Below are 27,927 nucleotides of genomic sequence, written 5' to 3'. Positions count from 1 at the left end.
TGAATCACATTTGTGCTATATTTTTATTTATTTATTTATTTATATATTTACAATCATAATGAATTATGAAAATAAACAGGTAATATATGTAGGTGCTAACAACATACACACAAAAAAAATAACTGCAAATAAATATTAACAACTTTATTTGTATGTAGAATCTGCTTATGCTCAACAAATTTGTCTATTGAACATGAGGCATTTGTTGTTGAAATGTGTTTGTAGATGCTTCACAGAGGAAATAATAGAAATATTCTGAATTTTCAACAAATTGCTTTGTTGCGAAAATAGTTGACTGCTATCGATATGAAAACAAAAATACAAGACTGGTTACGCACACATCGCTGAGAATATGTACGAAAGCTATATTTATATATTTTATATATTCTTTGTATATTTTTCAATATGGTAGTTTCTTAAATGTGTTTTTGTATGAGATAAATAGTAAAACCATATTAATATCGGGATTAGAGTTATTACAATTCTAATTAACTAGAATATATAGCACTGGGAAAAAAGTTGTCAAAATGCTTGCTAGACCCGGGACTACTCAAATTTAAAATTGTCAAACATTTACAAAACTGAGTATAGGATTTTCGACACAAAAATGTTACATGTTCCCCGTCCAAAAATAACATTTTGGTCATATTCCTTCTCTGTGTGTACTTAACAAAATATCTCCAAAATTGTTCCGGCAATTTTGCAATTTTGGTGCAATTCATAGCAAAATTCTGTCAATATTAATTTCAATTTAATTTTTTATCAATACACCAATAAATTTGTTACAGGTCATTGATAAACTCCAACAAACCACAATCAAATTTTTTCGTTCAAATTCAAAAATATTTGTTGACGATTAAACGTAACGTTCAACAACAAATATTTTGTACTGTTGGATGCTCAACAAATTACTTACAAATTATGTTATTGAGAACACAAATTATTTGTTGCCTTCTGATGGTGACGATTGCTAACAACTTTTTTGTAATAATGGTTATTAAAAGTACAAATTAGTTTGTTGCAGGAAAATTAACAAATTTTGTTATTGGTTTTCCAACAAAAGTTATTGGTTCTCAAACTTATTTTTATCTGTGTAGGTTTACGACCTGACTTGTACTATAATTTCACACAAATCATTTGAATAAAAATTATTTCTTAATTCACATTGCAAATGGCGCCATGTTTTGAAACTAACTAATCTCAACATATGGAAGGATTTAACACGATCTAATTAGGGATTGTTCGCTTTACGTCAGATTTTCAACTCGAAAAAAACAAAGTACCACAAATGAAAAAATATTTCGGTAGTTTTTCGCATTTTTTGTTTTGTATGGGATTTCGTTGCGGAAACCTACCTACCTTTAGCCGAATCCGAACGACGTTTCACATTGCAATGAAACCACTTAGAGAAGCATTGAAACACACAGAAATGTCACCAGCATTACTGAGGTGGGCACGGCGGCTCGCAACCTCTTGGTAGAGCAAATTTCATCTAAAATTTGAAATGTGGTACGTTGTGTTAGACTTCCAATAACCATACAAAAATATATATAGCCCCCATATAAACCTACCCTACCTACAGATTAAAGTCCCATATAATTGAATTATATGGGACTTTAATCTGCCTTTTTTATTTGGGTTATATCCCATATGGAGTAACTTACAATTTAGAAGACGACGTTAAGAAGTTGTAAGATATCTTGCCATCGGTAAGTGTTACCACAACCCAAGTAATTCGATTGTGGATTACAGCCTTTAGTAGAAGTTTCTACGCAATCCATGGTGGAGGTTACATAAGATTCGGCCCGGCCAAACTGGCTACGCCCATGTACGGTATTAGGGGTAATATTGAGAAATATCGATTTTACGGCTTTTTAAAAAAAATTTAAAAATTGTCTTTTGATTTTTATTTTTTCGAAATTGCAAATAGTGGACTTTTTACTACATGAATTTTGCAATAGTTGACTTTTTGGGATAGCGTGGACTTTCGACTGTTGTGATAATTGAAAAATTGATTCTTGCATTTTCAGCATAAAAAGTCCTACACATCACATTCCCCTTTCAATTTAAAATCGTTAAAGTTCGATCAGTTGATTAAAAAAACATCAAAAATCGATTTTCTATTTTTAACCTTACAAAAACTCGACTTTTTGACTTTTGATTCAGCTCAAACGAGGAGTCCTTTAACATATTTAGTTTGATTTGAAGTTGTTATTTTAAAGCCAATATTTAGTATAATGTCCCACTGTGCGTAGTAAAATGTTAACATTATATGCTAGCATGTTTGACATGTCTAACTTTACAGCATGGGCATTTGGATGCATTTCGGTTGCTGCTAATTTCACTCCTTGTTTAGTTTCTCTTTCATTTTTGTGTTGAATAGTCGACCGGTGATAAGCCAAATCCTTATTTTGCTTTTGCCATTCCAAAAAATTCTTAAAGTGTGTAAAATTAAGATTTAGCAATTTTGGGATCAGTTTTCTAATAAAAGGTAAGTTCAAATTGGTACTTGGCACATCGATATCGATGATCCCACAAAATTTGCAAGAGATGCTGCAGAAAATGAATATAATGCATAGAATGGAAAATGGGAGTGAGCAACTCCCAACTGGAGACAAAAATCATAGAATAAAGTAAACGGTCCCAATACCAAGAGAGAGACAGACAATTTGCAAGAGAAACAGTGATTTTCGAAAATCAAACCAAAAGCTCTTAAATAAATTCTCTTAACAGTAAAACAATGTACACTCTTAAGGTGATCTGTTAAATGTTCTAGAGTAAGAGGTGTTACACGAAATTGCCATGGTTTAACATTTCACGTTTGAGATACGTAGAAATTCAATTATCAATTAGAATAAATTTTTTTGTGAAAAATTGTTGTAAAAAAACGATTCTCAGGGAAATAAAATAATACATACGAACCTACATTCTCAATATTGCAATAGGGCTTGAGAATTTAAAAACTATCAGAGGTGTGCGAGTGACCTGAAATTGTAGTGACACGCGCGAACTCCGTAAGTCATAAACAAAATTCAAAGCAATATACGTGAATGGGACTAAAACAAAATATGTCTTGAGAAAGTGTGAGTGAAAATCAAAATTTGTTACTGAGTATAATTTCTTAAAAATCACGATCTCCATAAAATTCACGCCCATGATAACATTCATGCTTCCGAACAAATTATGTTTACGATTAATAATTACCATTTTTCTTTTACTCACTAACAGTTCCGTCGTTCCTTAGCCATGAATTGCCTCGAATCACTAGATTTGACGTGATTCACGAATACTGTCGTGTTACGAGAATTTTCGTGAATCACAAGAATGAGCGTGAGTCGTGCGTAAACATGAAGAGTTTTTACATGAGATGGGTGTAAAGCCATGAACAAAATTCAAAGGAATATACAGTGTCACACATAAGTATTGACGCAGCACCCTAAACCACATAGTGGTCAGCGTATTTGCGAAAAAAAATGTGCCAACCAGCAATATTGGTCGACTCATATCCAGAGCTGTGGAGTCGAAGCCGGAGTCGGAGTCTGAAGATTTTGCTGGAGTTGGTGTTGGAGTCGTATAAATTTTGCTCTACTCCGGCGAAACAAAATTTGAAAAACACTTCATATCTTTCTAACTAAAGAAATATTTCGACAAATTAGATTCCATTAGGGTTTTCAATCGAACAACGAAAAACGAAGTATTGGATTTCAGGACATTCAAAGTGTATTTATACGCGTGAAATTTCATGGTAAAAAATTATAAAAAATTTTATTTTGTCACTATAACATCAAATGACTTACCTTTTATTGTTGTGTTTATGCATTTGTTAAAAAAAAATGTTCTAATATTGAACTAAAAGAACCAAATTTCCAAATCCAAATCCCACCTCAGTAATGCTGGTGACATTTCTGAGGGTTTCAAAGCTTCTCTAAGTGGTTTCACTGGAATGTGGAACGCCGTTCGGACTCGGCTATAAAAAGGAGGTCCCTTGTCATTGAGCTTAACATGGAATCGGACAGCACTAAGTGATAAGAGAGAAGTTCACCACTGTGGTATCACAATGGACTGAATAGTCTAAGTGAGCCTGATACATCGGGCTGCCACATAACCTAACCTAACCTACAATCCAAATTAAAATATTTTTTAATTTCAAATATCTTCACGTCACTTTTAACATGTGAGTTTTAAACGAAATTATTTGGTGTGTCACTATATGTGAAAGTGCGTGGATGGGACTGAATCAAAATGTCTTGAGAAAGTGCGAGTGAAAAAGAAAAAATGTCTGTGAGTAAAATATCTTCAAAACCATGACCATGGAGAATTCATGCTCAAAAATCGCACTCACGAACAAATTCCCACATGCCCGTCCTGGGTTCGATTCCAGTTTCCACCGAAACCCTCTCAGTAAAGCAGTTTTAAGTTTTTCTTAGGTGATTTCATCGTAATTTAAATACCGTTCGCTATCATAGGACTGGAACCGGTGCGCTGCCACCGTGGTGCAATGGTTAGCATGCCCGCCTTGCATACACAAGGTCGTGGGTTCGATTCCTATTTCGACCGAACACCAAAAAGTTTTTCAGCTGTGGATTATCCCACCTCAGTAATGCTGTTGACATTTCTGAGTGTTTCAAAGCTTCTCTAAGTGGTTTCACTGCAATGTGGAACGGCGTTCGGACTCGGCTATAAAAATGAGCTCCCTTGTCATTGAGCTTAACATGGAATCGGGCAGCATTAAGAGAGAAGTTCACCACTGTGGTATCACAATGGACTGAATAGTCTAAGTGAGCCTGATACATCGGGCTGCCACCTAACCTAACCGGTGCGCTTTCAAAAATGATGTTCTTTATTCTTACTACACAGGAACAGAGTAAGTATTAATAAAATGGTATAAATTATATAAATGTTGTAAAAAAATGCTGAATCCATTTTAGAAGAAATGCAAATTTTTGAAAATATTTGAGGTCAAGCGTTTTAGACAAAAACCTGTCTATGGGGTGCTCCTGCTAAATTGTCCCAGGACGTGTTCTTTGTAATGAGTCCAAGAAGTGTCCTAAGTGTCCCAATGACAATGAAGTGACCGGTCCCTTTTATACGTTTGGACTAGAACTGGGTCTGGTCCATACACACCAGGAACTAGTTCTGTACCGGTCTTGTGGTTGATCAATTTCTCCTAGGGCGGCTATAAATAAGAGGAACCTTGATATTGAGCTAAACATAGAATCAGGCAGCACTCAATGACAAGAGAGACAGTGGTATCACATTGGACCGAATCGTCCAAGTATGAATGAAATAACGGGCTAACCTATCCTAAACCTACGGTCAAATTCACACTCTTCGATATCACGAAGAAATGTAGTACTTCGGCAACATTTTTTTCAGTGTATGTAGGGAATTTTTGCTGTGTATTGAAAATGTAAAAAATTGGTTAATATGTGTTGTGTAGCAGACTATTGAATTTGTAGGACTCTACTTCGGTAAAATAAAGACATTTTTTATAGACCTATCTACACAAAAAAAAAATTCTGATTCAATCACGAAATTAATTGATCCAATTAATTTTTAATTGAAATGTCTTCAGTCACAGAAATGATAGTCTCAATTAAAAAATTAATTGAAATTAATTTATTAATTTTTGTGATTGATTTTTGTTTCAATTAAAAAATTGTTGAATCAATTAAATTTTTAATTGAATATTTTTTAAAACTCAATTAAAACTTTAATTGGAAACATTTTCGTGATTTTGTTTCTGTGTAGCTTTAAATTTAGGCTCAATAAAATTAAAATTAGGATACAGATCCAATTGATGGAATTTTTGTGATCTTTTTCGATATATTAATAAAGCTACTTACGTACAAACAAATGACAGTTAAAAATCCAAATTGTAAAAGTAAAAAAATTAATGCAAAATATAATAATAATAATCATAAATTAAAGAATATACAAAATGATCGAAATAAGTCTTAGCCTATATTTGAAGCGTTTTTATCTTAAGGTAGGTATTAAGTTCGAGTTTAGTAGCTAAAATCGCTAAAGTGAAAACTAAATCAGTAAAAAAATGCATAAAATTATACATATTTGTGGCAAATTTTATTATAAATTGATGGGGAATAGGCCAAAGCAAATTTTCACAAAGTTTGTATTCCTTAAAGTGTATTAATTAAGAAAAATAATAGTGAAAAAATGGTGATTTTAGCGGCTAAACTCGAACTTAATACCTACCTTAAGATAAAAACGCTTCAAATATAGGCTAAGACTTATTTCGATCATTTTGTATATTCTTTAATTTATGATTATTATTATTATATTTTGCATAAATTTTTTTACTTTTACAATTTGGATTTTTAACTGTCATTTGTTTGCACCACCGTGGTGCAATGGTTAGCATGCCCGCCTTGCATACACAAGGTCGTGGGATCGATTCCTGCTACGACCGAACACCAAAAAGTTTTTCAGCGGTGGATTATCCCACCTCAGTAATGCTGGTGACATTTCTGAGGGTTTCAAAGCTTCTCTAAGTGGTTTCACAGCAATGTGGAACGCCGTTCGGACTCGGCTATAAAAAGGAGGTCCCTTATCATTGAGCTTAACATGGAATCGGGCAGCACTCAGTGATAAGAGAGAAGTTCACCAATGTGGTATCACAATGGACTGAATAGTCTAAGTGAGCCTGATACATCGGGCTGCCACATAACCTAACCTAACCTAATACCCACCTTTAGATCGAAATATTAATTTGAGGAGGACTTAATTTTAAAGACGATTTTACGTTAAGGCATAGCATAACTTCTAATTGAAATCGAGTCTGAATTTAGACTTTGGTGGCTGAAGATGAAGGAAAAAAATTGAATGAAGTAAAATTTGTTTCCTCGAATCAAGTACGTAAAACTCAAATTTAAAAGAGAATTGTGTCTTAACGATATCCATACTTCAACTGTACGCTAGTTTGATTCGGAATCAATACCAAAATCATTAATGCAAAAAAGAAAATCTTTGGAACCGGGCATGCTTTTTTTCAGTGTAGTTATTTGCTTCAATTTAGTTTGATTCGGAATCAATACCAAAATCATTAATGCAAAAAAGGAAATCTTTGGAACCGGGCATGCTTTTTTTCAGTGTAGTTATTTGCTTCAATTTACTTTGAACTACGAGTAATATTTTGTCTTCTCTTTCAGATGGAGTTCGTGCCGCATATTGAAGCCGATGTCACCTCAAATAATAAGGATATTTCCCATGATTTACAATCTTATGAAATCGTTTGCGACGGGAAGAGTTATAAAAATAATTTGAAGAGGAGAGTTGATGAAATCGAGAAGTCGTCGGAAAACAAAAACAGCTTAGCAGAGAGAGTTCGAGATGAAGTAGAAATTTTCATTGTTAAGAGAAAGAAAATCGTTGATGATGTAATAGAAAAACATTTTGGGTTTGATGTAAAACTCGATTCAAATATCTTTTGTAGCAGTGGGGAAGGAGAGATAAAGGCTTCAGATGAATCCTTAAACCCGAACTGTGATTCAAGGAATCTTAATAGTAATACTATGGTCATGGAACAGCCTGTATTGAATATGGAAATAGAATATGAAGACACAATTTATTTGAGGGAAACTCTTTTAGGCGATCATAGTGGGACCAAAAAAGAGAACATTTTCATTAAGTCGATGGAAAAGGAGAAGTTTGCCTATGATTCTGTGAATATTAAAAATGAGGAAAATATTGATCAGGTGGAAGGAATTTATACAGACCCAACAAAAAGGCATATTGAGAAATTACTCACGCCAAGTTCAATTGAGAATTGGAGTGGAGAATTGGAAATAACTCAACTTAATAATATCGTAGAACTTGTCGATATAAAAGAAGATACATTTGTTGTTAATGGCGATATCATGAATGATGATGTACGAGAAAAGAAACACGGCGATATTAAGCAACAAAATAAATCATTTTTCTATAAAAGCGAAGGAGAGAAACTTAAAGATGGTAATGAACAAATAATTGGGAATCCAGATTTAATCAATGATTCTTTAAATAAGACAAAAGGTTTTCATAAACCAATGGATTGTTTTGCAAAGCAAACTAAAAATAATATTCAGGAAGAGGGGTCCAATGAAACTTCCTTTAATGATGTCGGCTCAAATACATCTGTAAAGACATCATCCCCCCCAAATATGCAGAAATGTTTCGATAAACGTTTACTCTCACATATTCGTAAATACAGCAATATATATGACACTGAACACAAGTTATATTCAGATACTGCTGTGTTGAATAAAACATGGCTAGAAATTGCTCAAAAAATGAGAAGTGATGGTAAGTAATATAACGATGGTACATTATGAAATAAATGATTAAAAATTAAGGTTTTTTTGTTTTCAATTAATAATTGTTGATAAAAACTACCTCGATGTCTTAACTTTTAATTTATATTTATTCATCAGGAAAATTTTTGAAAATAACAAAAACTATACACTAACTATTGAGTAAATAACTAACGACTCGATTAGGTATTTACTCTATGTTCTTTTCAGAAATTTTCCTGATAAAGTCTTTCAATGAAAAGTCGAAATATTGAACAAATATAAATTAAAAGTTAAGACCTCAAGCTCGTTTTTATCAACGTCTAAGTACAGGTCAAATATAATTTAATTTGAAATAAAGGTAAACAAATTAAGAAGGTAGCTAGTGTAATTATATTATATTAAGTACTAAAATAAAATAATTATGTAAAATTAAATGTAATTTTTTTAATTATTATAAGTTATATTAAATTAAGTTCAGCCAATTAAAATAATGTAAACTAAATAAAATTAAACTAAATTAAAATTAATTATATGAAATTATACGATATTCCCCTATTAGTTGCCCCAAGGATGAAATAGCATTCATGCCAAATTGCCCAAAATTTCTCAATCCCCTTTCAATTTTAATGTTTTTAATATAAAAATACACACTTAAAGTGTAAAGTAAAGTGCCAACACTCAAAGCAAACAAAAAAATTAATCCTCTATTTCACTAAAGCCAATTTAACTTTATTTTATTTCATGGAATTATTATGTTTGGAGAAAGTTTGCGTACGTGAGTTAAATGAACTAAAAACCAGGACAAATTATACACAAATAAAGCATAAAAATTTACTAAATACGTACTTCTCACAAAATAGTTTATTGTTTCTTAAATTTGGACATTTTACTCCAAATGCGCCCATCTTGACATTCTTGCAATTTTGAATTCCATTTTTTTCCTTCACACTACAAAATTTTTTTTAAAAAGTAAAAAAACAAGTATATACAGCAGTAAGTTCGGCCGGGCCGAATCTTAAATACCCACCACCATGAACCATATATTAGGGTTTCCTTTGAAATTTCAGGAGGGCTTGAGGACTTGAGGACACATCCCGAAGATAAATTTAAAGATTTCACCTATGAGGACTATATCAGATTCTGGATTTATAAGAACCATTTTTGTTTGAGGTTTAGAGGAATCATTAACATCTCTTGTAAGTGTGCAAGAAAATTATAAAATAACGTCTTGATTTGAAATCTTAAATCTGTAGAAGTAAAATCTGGAAATTTTACATTGAGTTTCAAGCAATTTTCATGATCAGTGCGCCTTCTACACCCTCAAGAAGTGAAGTCGGTCTATATGGAGGCATTACCAAATGGACCGATAAAAACTTAATGCGATACACGTTTTTGTGAGCCTAAAATACCAGAATATTTACAATTTCAGGCATATCAGATAAAAACTACGGTTTCTAGAAACCCAAGGAGTTAAATCGGGAGATCGTTCTTATGGGGGCTATACTAAAATATGGACCGATACCCACCATTTTCGGCACACCTCTTTGTGACCCGAAAATACCTCTAGATTTCCAATTTCAGGCAAATAGGATAAAAACTTCGGATTCTAGAAGCCCAAGAAGTAAAATTGGGAAATCGGTCTATATGGGGGCTATACCAAAATATGGATCGATACTCACCATTTTCGGCACACCTCTTTATGGTCCTAAAATACCTCTAGATTTCCAATTTCAGACAAATTGGATAAAAAATACGGTTTCTATAAGCCCAAGACCCCAAATCGGGAGATCGGTCTATATGGGGGCTATCCCAAAATATGGACCGATACTCACAATTTTTGGCACACGTATTTGTGGTCCTACAATATCTCTAGATTTCCAATTTCAGGTAAATTGAATAAAAACTGCGGTTTCTATAAGCCCAAGAAGTAAAATCGGGAGATCGGTCTATATGGGGGCTATACCAAAATATGGACCGATACTCACAATTTTTGGCACACGTATTTGTGGTCCTACAATACCTCTAGATTTCCAATTTCAGGTAAATTGAATAAAAACTGCGTTTTCTATAAGCCCAAGAAGTAAAATCGGGAGATCGGTCTATATGGGGGCTATACCAAAATATGGACCGATACTCACAATTTTTGGCACATGTATTTGTGGTCCTACAATACCTCTAGATTTCAAATTTCAGGTAAATTGAATAAAAACTTCGGTTTCTATAAGCCCTAGAAGTAAAATCGGGAGATCGGTCTATATGGGGGCTATACCAAAACGTGGACCGATACTCACCATTTTTGGCACATCTCTTTATGGTCATAAAATACCTCCAGATTTCAAATTTCAGGCAAATTGGATAAAAACTACGATTTCTATAAGCCCAAGATCCCAAATCGGGAGGTCGGTTTATATGGGGACTATATCAAAACCTGGACCGATATAGCCCATCTTCGAACTTGACCTGCCTGCAGACAAAAGACGAGCTTGTGCAAAATTTCAGCACGATTGCTTCATTATTGAAGACTGTAGCGTGATTACAACAGACAGACAGACAGACAGACAGACAGACAGACAGACAGACAGACGGACAGACGGACATCGTTATATCGTCTTAGAATTTCTCCCTGATCAAGAATATATATACTTTATATAGTCGGAAATCGATATTTCGATGCGTTACAAACGGAATGACAAACTTATTATACCCCCGTCACCATTCTATGGTGGTGGGTATAAAAATAAATGTTGTCTAATACATTTTCTTGAATTTGTCGAAAAATATTTACTTATTTTTGTGATATCGGTGTGATGTCAGCGTTTGTAATACTGTTTAGTTAAAATTTTCTAAAATTAACCAAAATTTTTCTTTTTTTATAATTTTATCTATTTTTATAATTTTATCTCCATTTCATTCATTCGGAGAAGTAACTCAGTTTACCTACTGTTTACTACTTTACTATTGAAAATTTTCTTTGCATACTTTTAGGTGGTTGAATTGTCCGTTTAGAAAAATAATGTATAAGAATAATGTAGTAATAATATAATAAATAAAGTATATAAAAAAAAGGAAAGGCAACAGCTATTGCATTCGAATATTTAATATATTTTTTTACTGTAATTCCTTTTTTATTTATAAAAATAATTTTAAAAATAAGTGTTTAATTTTTCAAATTTTTTACAATATCATTAATACCAATTTACATTTCCAAATTTTTACATTTAGTTTTTTTCTAACAAACTAATCTGCTTTTATGAACTTAATGTAGGTATAAAATTCAGTATCCGTACAAATTAATTCAAGGTAAAGCAGACGAACATGTTTGAACGATTCTGAAAATTAGTAAGAATGAACTACTGCACGATAAATATGGTCACGGTTTGGCGCCAATGGTTGTTTTCTGTCCTTTAACATAATTTATTTTTTCTTTTATGAAACGATGAAATTTCATAAATGGCAGTTTAAAAGCATACCAGGTTATTAGAATTTCCTTGCAATAACCTGTTATGCAATGGAGTGCAATTTAGTTAATTTTTCGATCGAAATAGTTAATTTTTCCCCATGAAATAGTTTATTTTTTATACCCACCACCACAGAATGGTGACGGGGGTATAATAAGTTTGTCATTCCGTTTGTAACACAACGAAATATCGATTTCCGACTATATAAAGTATATATATTCTTGATCAGGGAGAAATTCTAAGACGATATAAGCATGTCCGTCTGCCTGTCTGTTGTAGGTTAGGTTAGGTGGCAGCCTGATGTATCAGGCTCACTTAGACTATTCAGTCCATTGTGATACCACATTGGTGAACTTCTCTCTTATCACTGAGTGCTGCCCGATTCCATGTTAAGCTCCATGACAAGGGACCTCCTTTTTATAGCCGAGTCCGAACGGCGTTCCACATTGCAGTGAAACCACTTAGAGAAGCGTTGAAACCCTCAGAAATGACACTAGCATTACTGAGTTGGGATAATCCACTGCTGAAAAAATTTTTGGTGTTCGGTCGAAGCAGGAATCGAACCCACGGCCTTGTGTATGCAAGGCGGGCATGCTAACCAGTGGCTCCCCTGTCTGTTGTAATCACGCTACAGCCTTCAATAATGGCGCTATCTTCCTGAAATTTGGAACAGATTCGTGTTTTGTTTGCAGGCAGGTCAAGTTAGAAGATGGGCTATATCGGTCCAAGTTTTGATATAGTCCCAATATAAACCGACCTCCCGATTTGGGGTCTTGGGCTTTTAAAACCCGTAGTTTTTATCCAATTTGCCTGAAATTTGAAATCTAGAGGTGTTTCAGAACCATCAAAGAGTGTGCCGAAAATTGTGCCTATCGATCCTTTTTTTGGTACAGCCCCCATATAGACCGATTTCCGTATTTTGCTTCTTGGGCGTCCAGAATCTGTATTTTTTATCCAATTTGCCTGAAATCGAAAATCTAGAGGTATTTTAGGACCATAAAGAGGTGTGTCGAAAATGGTGCGTATCGGTCGATGTTTTCGTACAACCCCCATATAGACCGATCTCCAGATTTTATTTCTTGGGCTTCTAGATACTGTATTTTCTATCCGATTTGCTTGAAATTGAAAATCAGAGGTATTCTAGGACCATAACGAGGTGTGCCGAAAATGGGATGTATCGGGATGTCCATGTTTTGGTATAGTCCCCATATAGACCGATCTCCCGATTTTATTGCTTGGGCGTCTAGATACTGTATTTTCTATCCGATTTGCTTGAAATTGATCACAAATAGGTGTGTCGAGAATGGGGAGTATCGGTCCAAGTTTTGTTGTATCTCCCATATAAACCAATCCCGGATAATTGGATATCGAGATGTATTTTAGGACCACAAATAGGTGTGCAGAAAATGGGGTGTATCGTTCCATGTTTCGTTGTAGCCCCCATATAGACCGATCTCCAAAATTTACTTCTTGGACTTATAGAATCTGTAGTTTTTATCCAATTTGTCAGAAATTAGAAATCTAGAGGTATTTTAGGACCATAAAGAGGTGTGTCGAAAATGGTCCGTATCGGTCCATGTTTTGGTATAGCCCCCTTATAGACTGATCGCCGATTTTAGATTTCGTAGTTTTTACCCAATTAAATTGGAATTCTAGAGGTATTTCAGGAACATTAAGAGGTGTGTCGAAAATTTTGAGTATTGGTCCATGTTTTGGTATAGCCCCCATATAGACCTACCTCCCGGATTTATTGAAAATGTAAATATACTGGTATTTTATTTGAATCGCATTTATTTCTACCGGCCCATTATGTAAGCCATTTATCGATCAACCGATTTCACTTCTTGAGGGTATAGCAGGACCACTGATCATATAAATTGCTTGAAACTAAAAGTAAAATTTCCAGATTTTACTCCTCGTTATCATTTAAATAATGGCGGTAAAAATCTACGGATTTAAGATTTCAAATCAAGGCTTTTTTCATAATTTACACGATATATTTATGATTTCTCTAAAATTCAATCCTGAATATGATCTAGTATTCATAGGTAGAATCGCTAAATTTATCGTCGGGAAGTGTACTGATTGAATTGATCTGCTTGGGAGAATATCTGTCATCAAACCCTCTTAAATCGTACATATATTATAAAGATACCCGCACCCTCAAAAAAAATCGCTTCTTTAACATATGTTCCAAACATATTTTGCAGGAAGCACATATATTATTGCATACTGCCGAAACATTAATATGTTTGTTTTATGTGAACATATTATATGTTTGGAAGCATTTTGAGTAAAAAATATTATATGCTTGGAAGAATTTCTCCCAAACACGATTGTGCTCATTCCCTAACATACTCGTAATTTTCACTTCCACGAAATTTTTTAGTTATTGGCACCTTTTTCTGTAATACAAATAATGTTGAAGAAATTATTCACTTTTATAAATTTTTTAAATTTTACCTTTCGCCTGCACGGAGAATCGAACCGAGGACCATACAGTTTGTAAGCCAACACACTATCCACTGGGCTACGTAGCTGTTATAGTCACCAGTAGATAATTATCGTTTTAAGTTACATTTATATAGCATAGTTTGCAGCGCCCACGAGCCCATGCAAACATAACATTATTTAACAGAAACATACATTTGTTTGCCACGTGGAGCAGTGGTTAGCATGTCTGCCTTGCATGCAAAGGGTCGTGGGTTCAATCCCTGCTCCGACCGAACATTTTTTTTTTGTTTTTGTTATTTTTTTTTTTTTAATTTACACATTTATATTTATACTATATTATTTTTTTTTAAATGAAACTTCGAAATATGCGTTATTAAAGATTTATAGTCAGTAACAGTGCTTGATATAAACGAAATTGACTGATTTTTGGATAAAATATTATTTTTTATTGCAAAAATAACAATCTTGTAATAAAAAACTGTTTTTGTACAAAACTTTAAAATTTGGAAGGAATTCAAAAACTAACAAAAGAAGAACGTGGAGTCGAGTATAAACATACATACATAATTTTATAATATAAACATAAATTTATTTAGGAGTGAACAGTTTTTTACTAGCATTTAACACCATCGCTCTAAAATTCCTTTTATTTTTCTTTAATAATTCATTTTAAAGAAAATAAACTTTTTAAATTGTTTTAGCTGTAAAACTCGAACTTAATGCCCGCTTTTATATTTGATGGTGTCCGTCAACTCCTCGTGGACTACTTTTTAATAAAGAAGAACTAAAGTTTGTTTTTTTACATTTTACTGTGTAATTTTTCACTATTTCCTCCTTATTTCATTTTACTGTTCCAACTGTAAAAAGAGTATAGTGCCCTTTCGTTATTTTTATGAAGACCCCTGATTCCTTTTAACGAACCAAGAAAAAAATTGTGCCCATAATGCCAAAATGATAAACAAAACACATGTCCACACATACATAAAATGCTGCTCTCACGGCGAAAACACATGCTGTTTTTTTTAATGTCTATTCTCTTGGTTCCGAATGTCTATTCTCTTTATTCAAATTAAATAATATTTAGACTTAAACATATCAAATTTTTGGCCTTATCATAAAACAGTTTTCCGAAACAACATACAAGCGGTTTCACAGAAATTGTTCTCTTTTGACTCTTTTGCTGTGTTATATTGATATCTTTCGTCAACTCTCCCGGTTTCCATTTCTATTTCTTTCTCTATACTCTCTCTCTGTCACTTTGAATAAAATATAACAACATATGTATGTTTAGTCGAAATTTGTAAATTTATATATGTTTGTATTCACACATATGATTTTTATGAAACATTCATACCCCAAACATAATATATTCTAACATATTAACATAGATGTCCCAAACATTTAGTGTTAGTTTAGGAACATTACATGTTTGCACTTAAATATATTGTGGTTTAAAATCGTGCCCGAAACACATTTTGTTTAAATCGGAACATATGAAAAACATATTTTTCTAACAGTGCGCACCGACGAAGAGTTTTCAAAGCAAACTATTATATTTGATTCATGGTGGTGGGTATTTAAGATTCGATTTATTTAAGATGCCCAGTCGAACTTACTACTGTATATACTTGTTTTTGCTTATTTCTACTTGTACATTGTTAATCGTTTTATTTTCAGTAAAAATCTGCAGGAACAGATACAATGAACTTCGGAACAAATATGAGCTATACCTGCATCAATTGCGTAATCAATTCAAGAGGCCTACCCCAGATTTGGCAAATGTTGAAGATTTTCATTTGGATTCTGAGTTATTATGTCTATTCAAATTCCTTTTTGATTCTGGAAAGTCAACAATTCCGCAAGGCCTCAGTAATAAAGGAAGAGAAAAATATGCTATGTCCCCGCAAACAGTTACCAAAAACAAATCTATGCATTCTACAGAATGTGAGGAGAAATCAACTACTAATGAAGATCATGAAGACGATGATTTGATAGTGATTGAAAACAAACCAGAATTAATAGTTATCGAGGATGATGTTCATCCTCAGCCTTTTGAGGAATATAAGATTACCCATGAAATGAGAAAATTGGTAGAACTGGTCAAATTATATCCAGAGCTTTATGACATTAAAAATCCTCAGTATAATGATTATGGTCGCAAAAGTTGTGCCTGGAATGCCATTGCTGATAGTCTGGGCGAGAAAGGTATGTTATAGAAATAAAGATGCTTCACATCTTGCAAACAATCTAATAACAATCGAAAATCTGCTTATGCTTCTTGGTTTCTAGTCCCCAAAGTAATGAAACTTTGGCTTTTAATGATAACACGCTTCGAATGGGAAATATCACGAAAACGTCTGAAGAAATATGCAGGCACATATCATCTTACAGAGTTACAAATTCTACTTTTCCCTTTTCGCAGTCTCTTAATGTTGAAGTAAGTTATTGTCGGTTAATTGCATTCTTGGTTTCTTTCAATTCATAATTTATCCCTTGCTAGTCCCAACTCGGTGTATAAGCAATCCTTTTACTTAAAGGAGGCGTGGTATGCGCCCATGGATTCTTTTCGGGATACCAATGCTTTTATTAGGCGTATGAAGCAGATACCAGATATTATATTCGTAACTGATCTATTGTTGTATAAAAACAAAAAGAATAAGAAATTTTTCGAGCTGTGGTATGAAATGGCCAGAATTGGAGGTGAGTGAAATTGAAGATCTATGAAAGAGCAAAATCTATGAAAACCAAATGAAGCAATCGTTAGTTAGAAAGGTAGTTTCAGACGTTTGCAACTAATGTTATGTGTTTCTTTAAACGAAGTTTAACTGCGCTTGTGTATGTATTGCACACTGGTCTATGAAAAGACCTGCTGGCACGGTTGTCACAGTTGGTAGAATTATATCAAAAAATGGTAGATTTTTTACTGTTTGGTAGATAGGTAGAATTCTTGAGGTTTTTGGTAGATTTTGCAAAACAATCCTCTGCAACTAGGAGGTACTTCAGTTTTCTTTATAAATAAAATTTTCACCAACTAAATAAAATATTGATCGAATTTGTTGTAGAAATAAATATATAAGAAAATGTTTTGACAAAATTTTCTATAGAATTAAAATTTTGACAAAATGTTCTGTAGAAACAATTTTTTGAAAAAAATTCTATAGAAATAATTTTTTGAGAATATTTTCTATAAATTCAATATCTTTAACAATTTTAATTTTCCTGTAATTTCATAGAGGAAAATTAAAATGTACACTCAAAAGAAAGTGTACCCTATATATTACTAAAGTCAATTTAACTCTATTTTAGTTCATGCACTCAAAACAAGCATGCGCGGTTCCAAAGATTTTGTCTTTACACTAACGATTTTGGTATTTATTCCGAGCCAAAGAAGTGGAGAATTGAAGTGAGGAAACTTTTAAGACAGAATTGTCTTTTAGATTTAAGTTTTGCGTACTTGATTCTAGGTAGCAAATTTTAATTTATTGTTTTTTTTCTGTTTTTTTTTCTTCAAGTGCAATTAAAGTCCTTTAAAAACGTGTTAACGACATATTAAATTTGTAAATTCGGACTCGACTTCAATTAGAAATTACGCTATGTTTCAAGTAAAAATCGTCTTTAAAATAAAGTATTGCAAAACATGTCCTATTTTTAAACGCTTTTTGGCTTTGTTGTCAAGATGCAAAAAGACAACAAATTTAAAGACAATTTCATTAATTTTAAAGAATTTTTTACAATTATTGAAGACAAGTTGACCTTAGCCAAACAAAATTTTCTTTCATTTTAGGATACCCATTTGTAATTCGAATCACTTAATTATAAGGAAAAAGCGACTTTATAGAAAAGTTTATCGTCTTTTGGACAAGGAAAAAAACTTTATATCAGAGAAATGCGTCTTCTATGCTAAGCAAAAAAAAAAAAACGCATTCGTATTTTAAAGACATGAAATCTTTGGGCTCACGACAATATTCTTTTCAGTGTGGAATTATTATGTTTTGAGAAAGTTTTATTGACTTGCCCATGATAAACTTCGTATGGCACTAAAGAAATTTTTACAATTTTGAACTCCAATTTTTTCTTCACACTACAAAATTTTCTTTTGCAAGTGAAATATTGTTGTATACTGAAAAAAAAAATATTTACGTGATATTAAAGATTGCGTAACCTAAATTTTAGAATGCCCAATTTATAAAATATTAAGGACAAATTTCTTTAAAATAATGAAATTTTAATTAAAATAAAGTTTGTAATCTTTGCTTCAAAAAATTGTTTCATTAAATTTACGATACAAATTTTGTAAATTTGCGTCCCTCCATTAAAGTCGCACGTCTTTTAGCTAAGGAAAATTTTCCTTAATGTAAAGAAACACACTTTTGATTTAAAGAAATCTTTCTTAAATAAACTGAAATATTACATTTTTAGATTTAGACACTACAAAGATTTATTTTGAGGATTTTGCATCTTTGGTTTAAAGATTTATTTTATTTTATTTTAACTCATTTTACAACCAAGCCGAAATGGCCATATACGGTTACAGGGATACTCAAAATAAAGAATTACATTAAATTTACTTAAAAAAAAAATTATAAAAATAAATGGGACTACAATCAAGGACTGCAAAAACTTGACATTATTACACCTTATTACTAAGTATATATCTTACTACTATATGTAGACTACGTTACAAAAACCATTTGATATATAAATATATAAATTTAGGAATTGAATTAATTTTTCGAATTAATAAAATCTTTTTTTACTTTGAAGTATCCGATATGTTAGGTATAGTGGCAGCCCGATATTGCAAGCTCTCTTGGACTATTCAGTCCATTGTGATACCACTTATCACTGAGTGCTGTCCGATTCTATGTTAACCTCAATGACAAAGGACCTCCTTTTTATAGCCGAGTCCGAACGGCGTTCCACATTGCAGTGAAACCACTTAGAGAATCCACCGCTGAAAAACTTTTTGGTGTTTGGGTTTGAACCCACGACCCTGTGTATAGGCTTCATTTCGTTGTAATTCGTAAAAGCAGCCAATGCAGCGACATCCAGCATATTATAAAACATGGCCAATGGCCATCGTTGTGTTGCTCTTTTGCATCTGAAAGTGCCTAGCATTTGATCCATGGTATCAACGCCGCATTTGTTGGCGTTGTAATCTAATATGGCATAGGGCTTCCGCTTCTTGGTTTGCTCGTCAACGAGGCAGGTGCAGTGCATTGTTGAGAGCACGTTCACCACTTTATTTTTTTCGGCACGTATGAGCATAACGATATATCCCCCTCGTTGAACCCAAATAATGTACTATTGATGGCGCGCTTCGGGTTCTTCTTGAACTCCTGTGGAATGAATGTTTTGTTGTAGCGCACTGTACCAACATATGCGGTCTTCCTCCTCAACAAAATATGCGCCAAGTCAAGAGTGGTAAAGAAATTATCCGCGTATATAGTACGGCCAGCATCTAAATATTTTTCCACAAGATCCAGCTCTACGTTCTGCCCTTGGTTTATCTCCCGTTGTTGGTTTGGCAGTTTTCCAGAATATATCATTCCCTTCACAGGATAATAACTCTGTGATTCGCATAACCACCATACTTTCAAACCATACTTAGCTGGCTTTGATGGAATATATTGTGTGAAGCGGGTGCGGCCTCTGTAAGGGAACAACTGCTCATCAACTGTTAGTGCTTCATGAGGAGTATAAGCTGCTGCCAAGTTATGTTGCAACATTTCCCAAATGTCGTCAATAGCCGCAGTTTTGCTGTTGATGAGTCGCTGTTGTCGATTGTTTCCATTGTCGAATCGAATAAATTGCTTTATACACATGAAGCGATCGTACGACAACGCAGCTTTGTATATTGGGCAACGCGTTTATGGTTTAATCTTGTGAGTCCAACATACAAAAGAATAGCTACAAAGGCATCAAACTCTTTCACTGTCACTTGCTTCCACTCCTTTTTCTTCGTGGGATTCGCCAAATTCCATGCAGCTGTAACCTTCCTGCCTTTAAGATTTGTTTTGTTTTTATCATCATCCCTAATGTCTTTGAGATTAGGTCTTTGTGTTCAGAACAAGTAAATTATGTGTTGAAACAATAAAAAAATTATAATGATGCCCAAAAACATGCATTTATTAGTGAAATTTAGTACAAGGTCCATACGGACCTATTTACACGTCCGCGTACTATTCTCACTAAAACCTCAATAACTCCTAAAGTAATGATCCGATCGGCTTGATTTTTTTCCAAAAGATGCGCAACAAAATACTCTTGGAATACAGAGTAACTTTGGGGTGGCTTGTAGTGGCCGAAGTATGAGTAATTACAGTTTGAAAAGGCAAAAAGGTCCTTCTCACTCATCGGAGGGTTAATATACCGTGAGAAGAGAAAGAAATTTCGATAAATGAGATCTGTATCGTAATTTTAATTTTATTGATCCTAGATTTATATCCAGATAGGTCGCTAAAAATGTTTTTATTTTAAAAAAGTCGCATCTTTGGCTCGAAATCAATACGAAAATACATATAGAAAGGTAAAAATTTTTGAATCCAAGTAAACTTTTTTTGAGTGTAGAAAAACAAAAATATATATTTACTTATTTTTGCGAAATCTGGATTGTAATACAGTTTAGTTATATATTGTAGATAAAAATATTAATCTACTTTTTCTAAAATTAACCAAAATTTTTCTTCCTGGTGGGGTCACTGTTTTTTGAGTGTAATATCTTGTCCGTGCAAGCTAAAATCTTTAAAACTTTTCAAATTCGAATTCAAGCGTATTTATACACTCAAAATATAGTCGCCCATTCAGTCAGTCGAAGAAAAAACATTTTTTCATATTAACCACAAAAATTTGATCAAAAACTTCAAAATAAGATTTTTTTAATAAAAAAAAATTCTTTTAACCCTCTAATGCCCCAATTTTTTTGCCAGGTGATTAAATTTTCAATGTTAACGATACAAAAGCAAGAGAACTAAGCAAGAAAAATGTATACGGTATGTAATGTACCGCTAAGAAACCTATCTTAAAATAAAAACAGTTTCATATTTTGTTACAATGATTTTGTTTCTCGCAAAAAAAAATCAAAATCTTGCCAATAAAGGAAAAGAAAAAAAAAAGGACTTTGGAGCCATTTATAGAGCTAGCTTCAGTCTAGGTGGGGTTCGTGTCCTCTTTCTATTAACCTCAGGTCATATACAGAATATTTTATTTAGACTCCAAAATTAAAACTAATCCAAACATTACTAATCTAAGTGGACCAAATAACCATATACAAATAAAATCAAACTAAAAGCCCCAATATGGTTACAAATTATTAAAGGGTAAATACACAAGACACCGATCATTTTTCTTAACACGATCTCCCAGATGTAATGGAGACCCATGCCTCAAAACCCACGCCATCCGAATCCTAGTGGCGAATTTTACTAGGAACCCTAAATGCCTGCCCTAACACATCATCCCACACAGGAAAACTTTTCAAAAGTTTAGCAATTCATTTTTTTTAATATTTTATTTCAATCCATGAAAGAAAAAGAACTTATGTTAGCATTAAATATAAAAAAAAATCATAAGAAAAGCTTTAACGAGCATTCAAAATTCAACCATAATGATAATTACAAAAATAAAAAAAAACTAAAATATAATAGCATTATTTGATCACAATACTTGATAAAGAGGGTAACACTGTCTAATCGAAACAAAATTTAAAAATATTCTTTTCTTCTCATCTTTTTCGTAAACACTAGACGAAATTTTGAATGGAGGTAGTAAGAAATAGTAATAATTTGATGAGATCAATGGAATCGTTATGAAAGTAGCAGAAAATAATTACAATTACGTTTTTACGCTTAAGTCCATATCAATATATCAGTATGTATGAATATGTCATTGATCTCTCAAATTTTACTCTTCTCGCTCAATTGCTGAAAGTGTTATACTACAATTCTTACTACACATATTATTATATGGGGGCCGTATGCTAGGCTGGGAAATTCCACAATTAAAAAATTATCTCAATCATTTTGACTTACCAACATTCATCAGCAACGAAGAGGCCTCCACGAACTGTTGAAACGCTGGGTTGTTTGTAGCTTGCTTGAATTTTTAAGTGAATTGATGTAGCTAAAGGGAATTGTAAATTAATGGAATTTGCCAGTTACATGCACAGTGTTCCTCAATCGTATTTTAGACCTTTACTAGATTAATTTTTCTAATTCTTCTTAATATTTTTTTTTTTTTTAATTTAAATAATTGTTAATCATGGTAATGATAAGGAGAGTTAATAATTCTTTTGAAAGAAGCGTAGTGAAATTGTTGCAAAAAAAAAGTATTAACAAATTTTATCATATTTTAACATATTTTTTTTTTTGTTTTTTTACACATTTCTTTTCTTTTTTTAATTTAGAATATTTTAAGCATTGCTCATTTAGTGATCATGCAGGTTAAAATGTAGGTATATAGAGAACTTCAAACAATATAGATTTTTTCAATGACCACTACCGTTACCTCACGAGGTGGTCTTTAACAAAAATTAATTTTTGCGTATTTAGTGATTTTTTTATATCATCGGAAATGAATTTTTTTGTAAATAATGATTTGTTTCTTTCCTTTAAACCGGAGAAATGGAACAATTAGTATTTTTCAAAAAAAATTAAAATGATATTTCTCCCGTATATATGCAATTTTAAGAAGAACACGCGAATTACTGCTGGCATGTATGAAAATGTTTTTTCTTCTTTGTTCCGTGGAGTCGTTTAATGCATAGTTGCTATGCTTAGTCTCTCTTCATTGATTAATTTGAGTTTCTAAGAGAGAACCCCTCCACGCTTCCCTCGAGCAAACTCCAGGTGTGGTGTTAATAAAGAATTTGGAAGAATTGTTGAATGTTGCCCAGTTCTCATAAAAAATTGTTTCTCCACGGGACACAGAAATTTCCTTGGTCGACTGGTACTGTTAGGGGGCCACTGATAGAGTTTGGATGTACTCCAATCTCGTATCACGTGACCAGAAAAAATCGTCTTTTCTGAAGAAATACAAAATTTCGTTTTTTTTTCTAAAAATATCACAAAATCTGATTCAAAGTAATTTTTACTTACAAAGAGCTGATTTTGAAATATAAAATGTGAGAAATCTCAAATATTTTTTTGTACCGGATGGCAGAGTTTATTGCAGATAAATTCGGCTTTATTAATGTAAGCTTTCTATATGGACTCACGATATCAATTGGTTAGCAAAAAGGAAATGCTGTTGAGCGCATGTCGGCCAAGAAATCGATATCTCGTAAAGAGAAAATTATAAAATTCTATATAGAGTCGAAAGTACGATTTGGATTCGTAACCCAGAATGTACTATTTGTTGTACCGATTGATATGTGCATATATTCTCCCCAGCGTTGCCAATCAGTGAAATTTAACAGTAATCCATACTTATGGTGTGAATTGTATTTGGGGCAAAATGAATACACACAAGAAAATTTCGGCTGCAATCACCAAATTAATTGATTCAATTAATTCTTTAATTTAAATGTCCTCAATCACAGAAATGATATTATCAATTGAAAAATAATTGAAGGTCAAATAAAAAAAAATGGACCCCATAAAAATGAAAACAATTGATATCAATAATTCTTGTGATTGATATTTTTGTTGCAATTAAAAGGTTGTTCATTCCATTAGATTTGTAATTGATATGTTTTAAAACTCAATTAAAATTTTAATTGAAAAAATTTTCGTGAATTTTTTTTCTCTGGAGGAAAAACTACAGTTGGACAGAAATATGGTCACTTTTCCTTACATTCAAAATCAATAATTTTGGTAGAAATATAATTTCAAAGATCCATTTCAGACATCCTGTCGTGTAAAATGAAAACTGAAAATTTATTGTTGTTTAAACATCGGCATAAAACCGCACATTACAAAACTGGATAATATGGAAACTTTTGTGTCCATATTAGCCAGAATGTGGTTAATGAAAAAAATAAGAATCAAAAGGATACTATGTGCGCAGATCTTTAGCATGGAATGTGCCTATGGGTTTACCCGTCAGGTCTTCAAGTAAATAATAATGATTTCCAAGTTTCTCTTTTACCCGGGCCTTAACAAAAAGAGGTGCGAGCTTAGCATTAAATCGTTTCTCCAAGCTACTTTGCACGAAATTTCGTCGTAAGACTACTTGCCCAATTTGAAAGGATTGTACTCTAATCCTTAAGTTATATTGTTGTTGATTGGTCTCGTAGGCCTTCTTAATATGTCTCTTGATATCACCTCGTATTAGTTGTAATTGATCCTCACGGGTAAGTCATCATGTTCAAGCCGTACAAAGTATAATAAGGAGAAGCTCCAGTAGATTGATGGTACGAATTTCTTAAGGCACAGCTAATAGCACTTACGTTTTCGTCCCATCGGGTATGGTCTTCTTTTAAATATGCACGAATGCCTGCGATCAACGATCTATTCACCCGCTCTGAGGCATTCGCCTGGGGCGAATATAAAGCCGTATATATGTGCTCAATTCCATAAGACGTAAATAATGCGTTAAGTTCATTAGCCTTGAATTGTGACCCATTATCGCTAACGATAAACTCGGGCACCCCATAACAATGAAATATCTCCTTCTCTAAAAAATCCTTAATGACACTTGCAGTAAATTTTCGAAGAGGTTTGAGCCAATGAAATTTACTGAAGTGATCCAAAACTATAAGTAACCCAATATGGCCTGATCTACTTCTTGGATATGGCCCCAATAGGTCCACGTAAAGCCGCTGAAACGGTCTTTCGGATATGGCTTGCCTCCCCATTTCAGGTTTCATCACGAAGTTGGGTGCTTTTGTAGTTCTGCACGTTTCACAATTTCTAACAAAATCCCGAATATCGTTGACCATTCTTGGCCAATAAAACCATCTCCTAACTAATTCTACTGTCTTGGCCATACCGCCGTGTGCAGACATAGGAGAATTATGAAATCGGGTAATTATCTCATTTTGTAAACCTTTCGGCACCCAGAGCTTCCAACAGCTATTCTCGTCCAAATCCACCCCGTTATAATGATCTGTCCGAATATAGACAAACCGATCAATAACCTTCACATCCGGCCATCGTTCAGACTCGTCAAGGATTTTCCTGCGTAAGGATTTATAATCACTACTTGCAAAAAATGGAGAATTCAAATCTATTTCGGGGCCCTCTATGTCTACAGATGAAATTTCCTCATATTCGACCCTGGATAACGCATCGGGGACGACGTTATTTTTCCCTTTCCTGTGGCTGATCGAAAATTTAAACGCCTGAAGTTTAAGGGCCCACCGTGCTAACCTTCCACTGAGATTTGGTTGCTTCATGAGCCAAAGTAGACTCGAGTGATCTGTTATCACTTCGAACTCTTGAAGCTCCAAATAACAGCGAAATTTTAGCACGGCTTCCACCGCGGCCAAGCATTCACGCTCGGTTACACTATAATTGCGCTGTGAGGTGTTCAGTTTTCGACTCATGAAGGCAATTGGTTTTTCATCCCCATTGTCGTCCAACTGCACCAACACAGCGCCAATGCCATAATCACTGGCATCACAGTGTACGAAAAATTTTTTCGTAAAATCCGGGTTCGCGAGTACTGGAGAAGAACTTAAAAGATCCTTGATTTTTTCAAATGCCACTTGAGCTTCTGAGGTCCAAGTGAATTTCTTTTTACTAGACAGGGTTTCAGTGATAGGAAATACAACAGTGGAGAAGTTCTGTATGAATCTCCTATACCATCCTGCTAGTCCTAAGAAACCTCTCACTTGCTTCAGGTTTCGTGGTGTCGGCCAATTCCTTATAGAGCTCACTTTTTCGGGATCGGTGCTTATTCCCCCGTCACCTATAATATATCCCAAATACTTTACTCTAGTTACCGCAAATCGACTCTTAGCTATATTTAAAGTTAAATTAGCTTTGCGAAACTGATCAGCAATCCGAACTAATACCGTGAGATGATGTCGAAAATCTTCCGAAACCACAACTAGATCGTCTAGATATCCAAAGACGCAATATCGTAAATCGGCTGGTATAATATCGTCCATAAGGCGACACATCGTCTGGGGTGCATTGCACAGTCCGAATGGCATGACCACAAACTGGTATAGTGGTCTACCAGGGACTGTGAATGCTGTGTACCCTTTCGATTCGTCGTCCAAACCTATTTGCCAATAGGCATCTTTCAGATCTAGTTGGGTGATAAGGTTCGCCTTAGGTAACCGAGCAAAAATGCCTTCAATAGAAGGTAGAGGGTAAGCATCCTTACGAGTCACCGCATTTAATTTTCGTGCATCTAAACACAGGCGCACTTTGTCAGGTTTAATTACCATTCTAATGGGGGAACTCCATGCCGAATCTGAAGGCTCTATGACTCCCAATTTCAGCATACGGTCAATTTCAGGATACATAGCCTTTTCCACCCCGGGAGATACCGGATAAAACCTTTGTTTTATCGGCTTGGCATCTCCAACATCGATATGATGTTTAATCAAGGTTGTCCTACCTAAACCTTCTTTCTCAAAATTAGGAAAGAGTGAGATCACAGTGTCTAATTGTAAACGTTCGTTGGCCCCGAGTGGGTAAAGAGGTTGTTCAACCACTTTTACGTTGGAGCCGTGATTCTCGCCAATATCTCCTGAATCGTCGTTAGATGGATGAATCCGAAATTCAGATTCATGTGACAGAATGTCATTACTTAAAACAGCCTTATCAATAATATCAAGGGACTCTATCCAGTTCGGAAATAAATCAAATTTTTTCCAAAAATCAACTCCTAAAATAATTCTCTGTGAAATTGATGGTATAATAAACAAATGTAAAGATCTCGTTTTGTCTCTAAAAGTTACATCAACAACAATCCAACCAAGGACCTCTTGAGACTTATTATCGGCAGTACGAGCGAAAGATTTACATTTCCAAAAATTTGGATATTTTGAGAAATCATAATTTGCCAAATCAGCCCCTATACAGCTAATGCTGGCACCTGTGTCCAACAATCCATATTCTGTGAAATTTAAAAATGAAATTTTGGCATAGTATCGTTTATCGCTATGGTTTGATATCACAGCCGAAATCAAAAGTTTCGCCCCTTTTTTCCGTGCTGCATAATATTTCCTCATCCGTATCGTGGAACGTCTTGGTCGTTTTATAACCACGCCTGCCACAGATTCTCCTCCGAAAATCTTAGCACGTCTGTCTCGATATATCTCCCATCTCAAATGGTAAGGAAGTTTCGGATATATTAACTTTGACGAATACCAATGTTCATTCAATTTATCAGTGTTATCCCTTTCCAGAATTTTAAAATTTGGAACATTCTGTGTAGAAGTAGCTCCGAATTCGCTAGTAATATTAGTCAAATCAGGGTACGTACTGTTAGTCACATCCGGGTTATTTCTACTGTTCAAGTCAGGCTTATAGTTATATGTCAAATCAGAGTTTTGATTTAAAAGCTTTATATTATTATCATGTTTACTATTTAAACAGTCTCGCGTGGAACATTTGGTCGTATGCAGTTTTTTGCCTTACGAGCCTGACATTTAACACATTGTGGCTTGTATGTACTTTTCTCCCCACAACCGTAACAAAAAACAGATCTTTTCTCGAGACAATCATCCCAATGATGGCCAAGGCCATCGCAATTCCAGCATCGCGTGCCTTGTTCACTCTCTTTTAAGGCGTCAATATAGCCTTCATCACCATCTGGTGTTTCCGCCA

General features: G+C 33.8%; 1 protein-coding gene across 3 annotated transcripts in view; it reads left to right on the top strand.

Moving 5' to 3' along the window:
• The first annotated feature begins 2,374 nt into the window (after window positions 1–2,374).
• Window positions 2,375–27,927, top strand: part of LOC142230442 (uncharacterized) — a 42,598-nt gene continuing 17,045 nt past the window's right edge. For all 3 annotated transcript variants that reach the window (XM_075301083.1, XM_075301085.1, XM_075301084.1), the window contains exons 1-5: window positions 2,375–2,491; window positions 7,170–8,301; window positions 15,881–16,408; window positions 16,493–16,640; window positions 16,704–16,903. In XM_075301083.1, the coding sequence (XP_075157198.1) occupies window positions 7,170–8,301; window positions 15,881–16,408; window positions 16,493–16,640; window positions 16,704–16,903 (2,008 nt within the window). In that variant the 5' untranslated portion in view covers window positions 2,375–2,491. The remainder of the gene's footprint in view (window positions 2,492–7,169; window positions 8,302–15,880; window positions 16,409–16,492; window positions 16,641–16,703; window positions 16,904–27,927) is intronic.

This window comes from Haematobia irritans, chromosome 3 (genome assembly GCF_050003625.1).
Source record: "Haematobia irritans isolate KBUSLIRL chromosome 3, ASM5000362v1, whole genome shotgun sequence".
Lineage (NCBI taxonomy): Eukaryota > Metazoa > Arthropoda > Insecta > Diptera > Muscidae > Haematobia > Haematobia irritans.
Note: the sequence above shows the minus strand (reverse complement) of the source record. Positions and strands in the feature narration are given on the sequence as shown.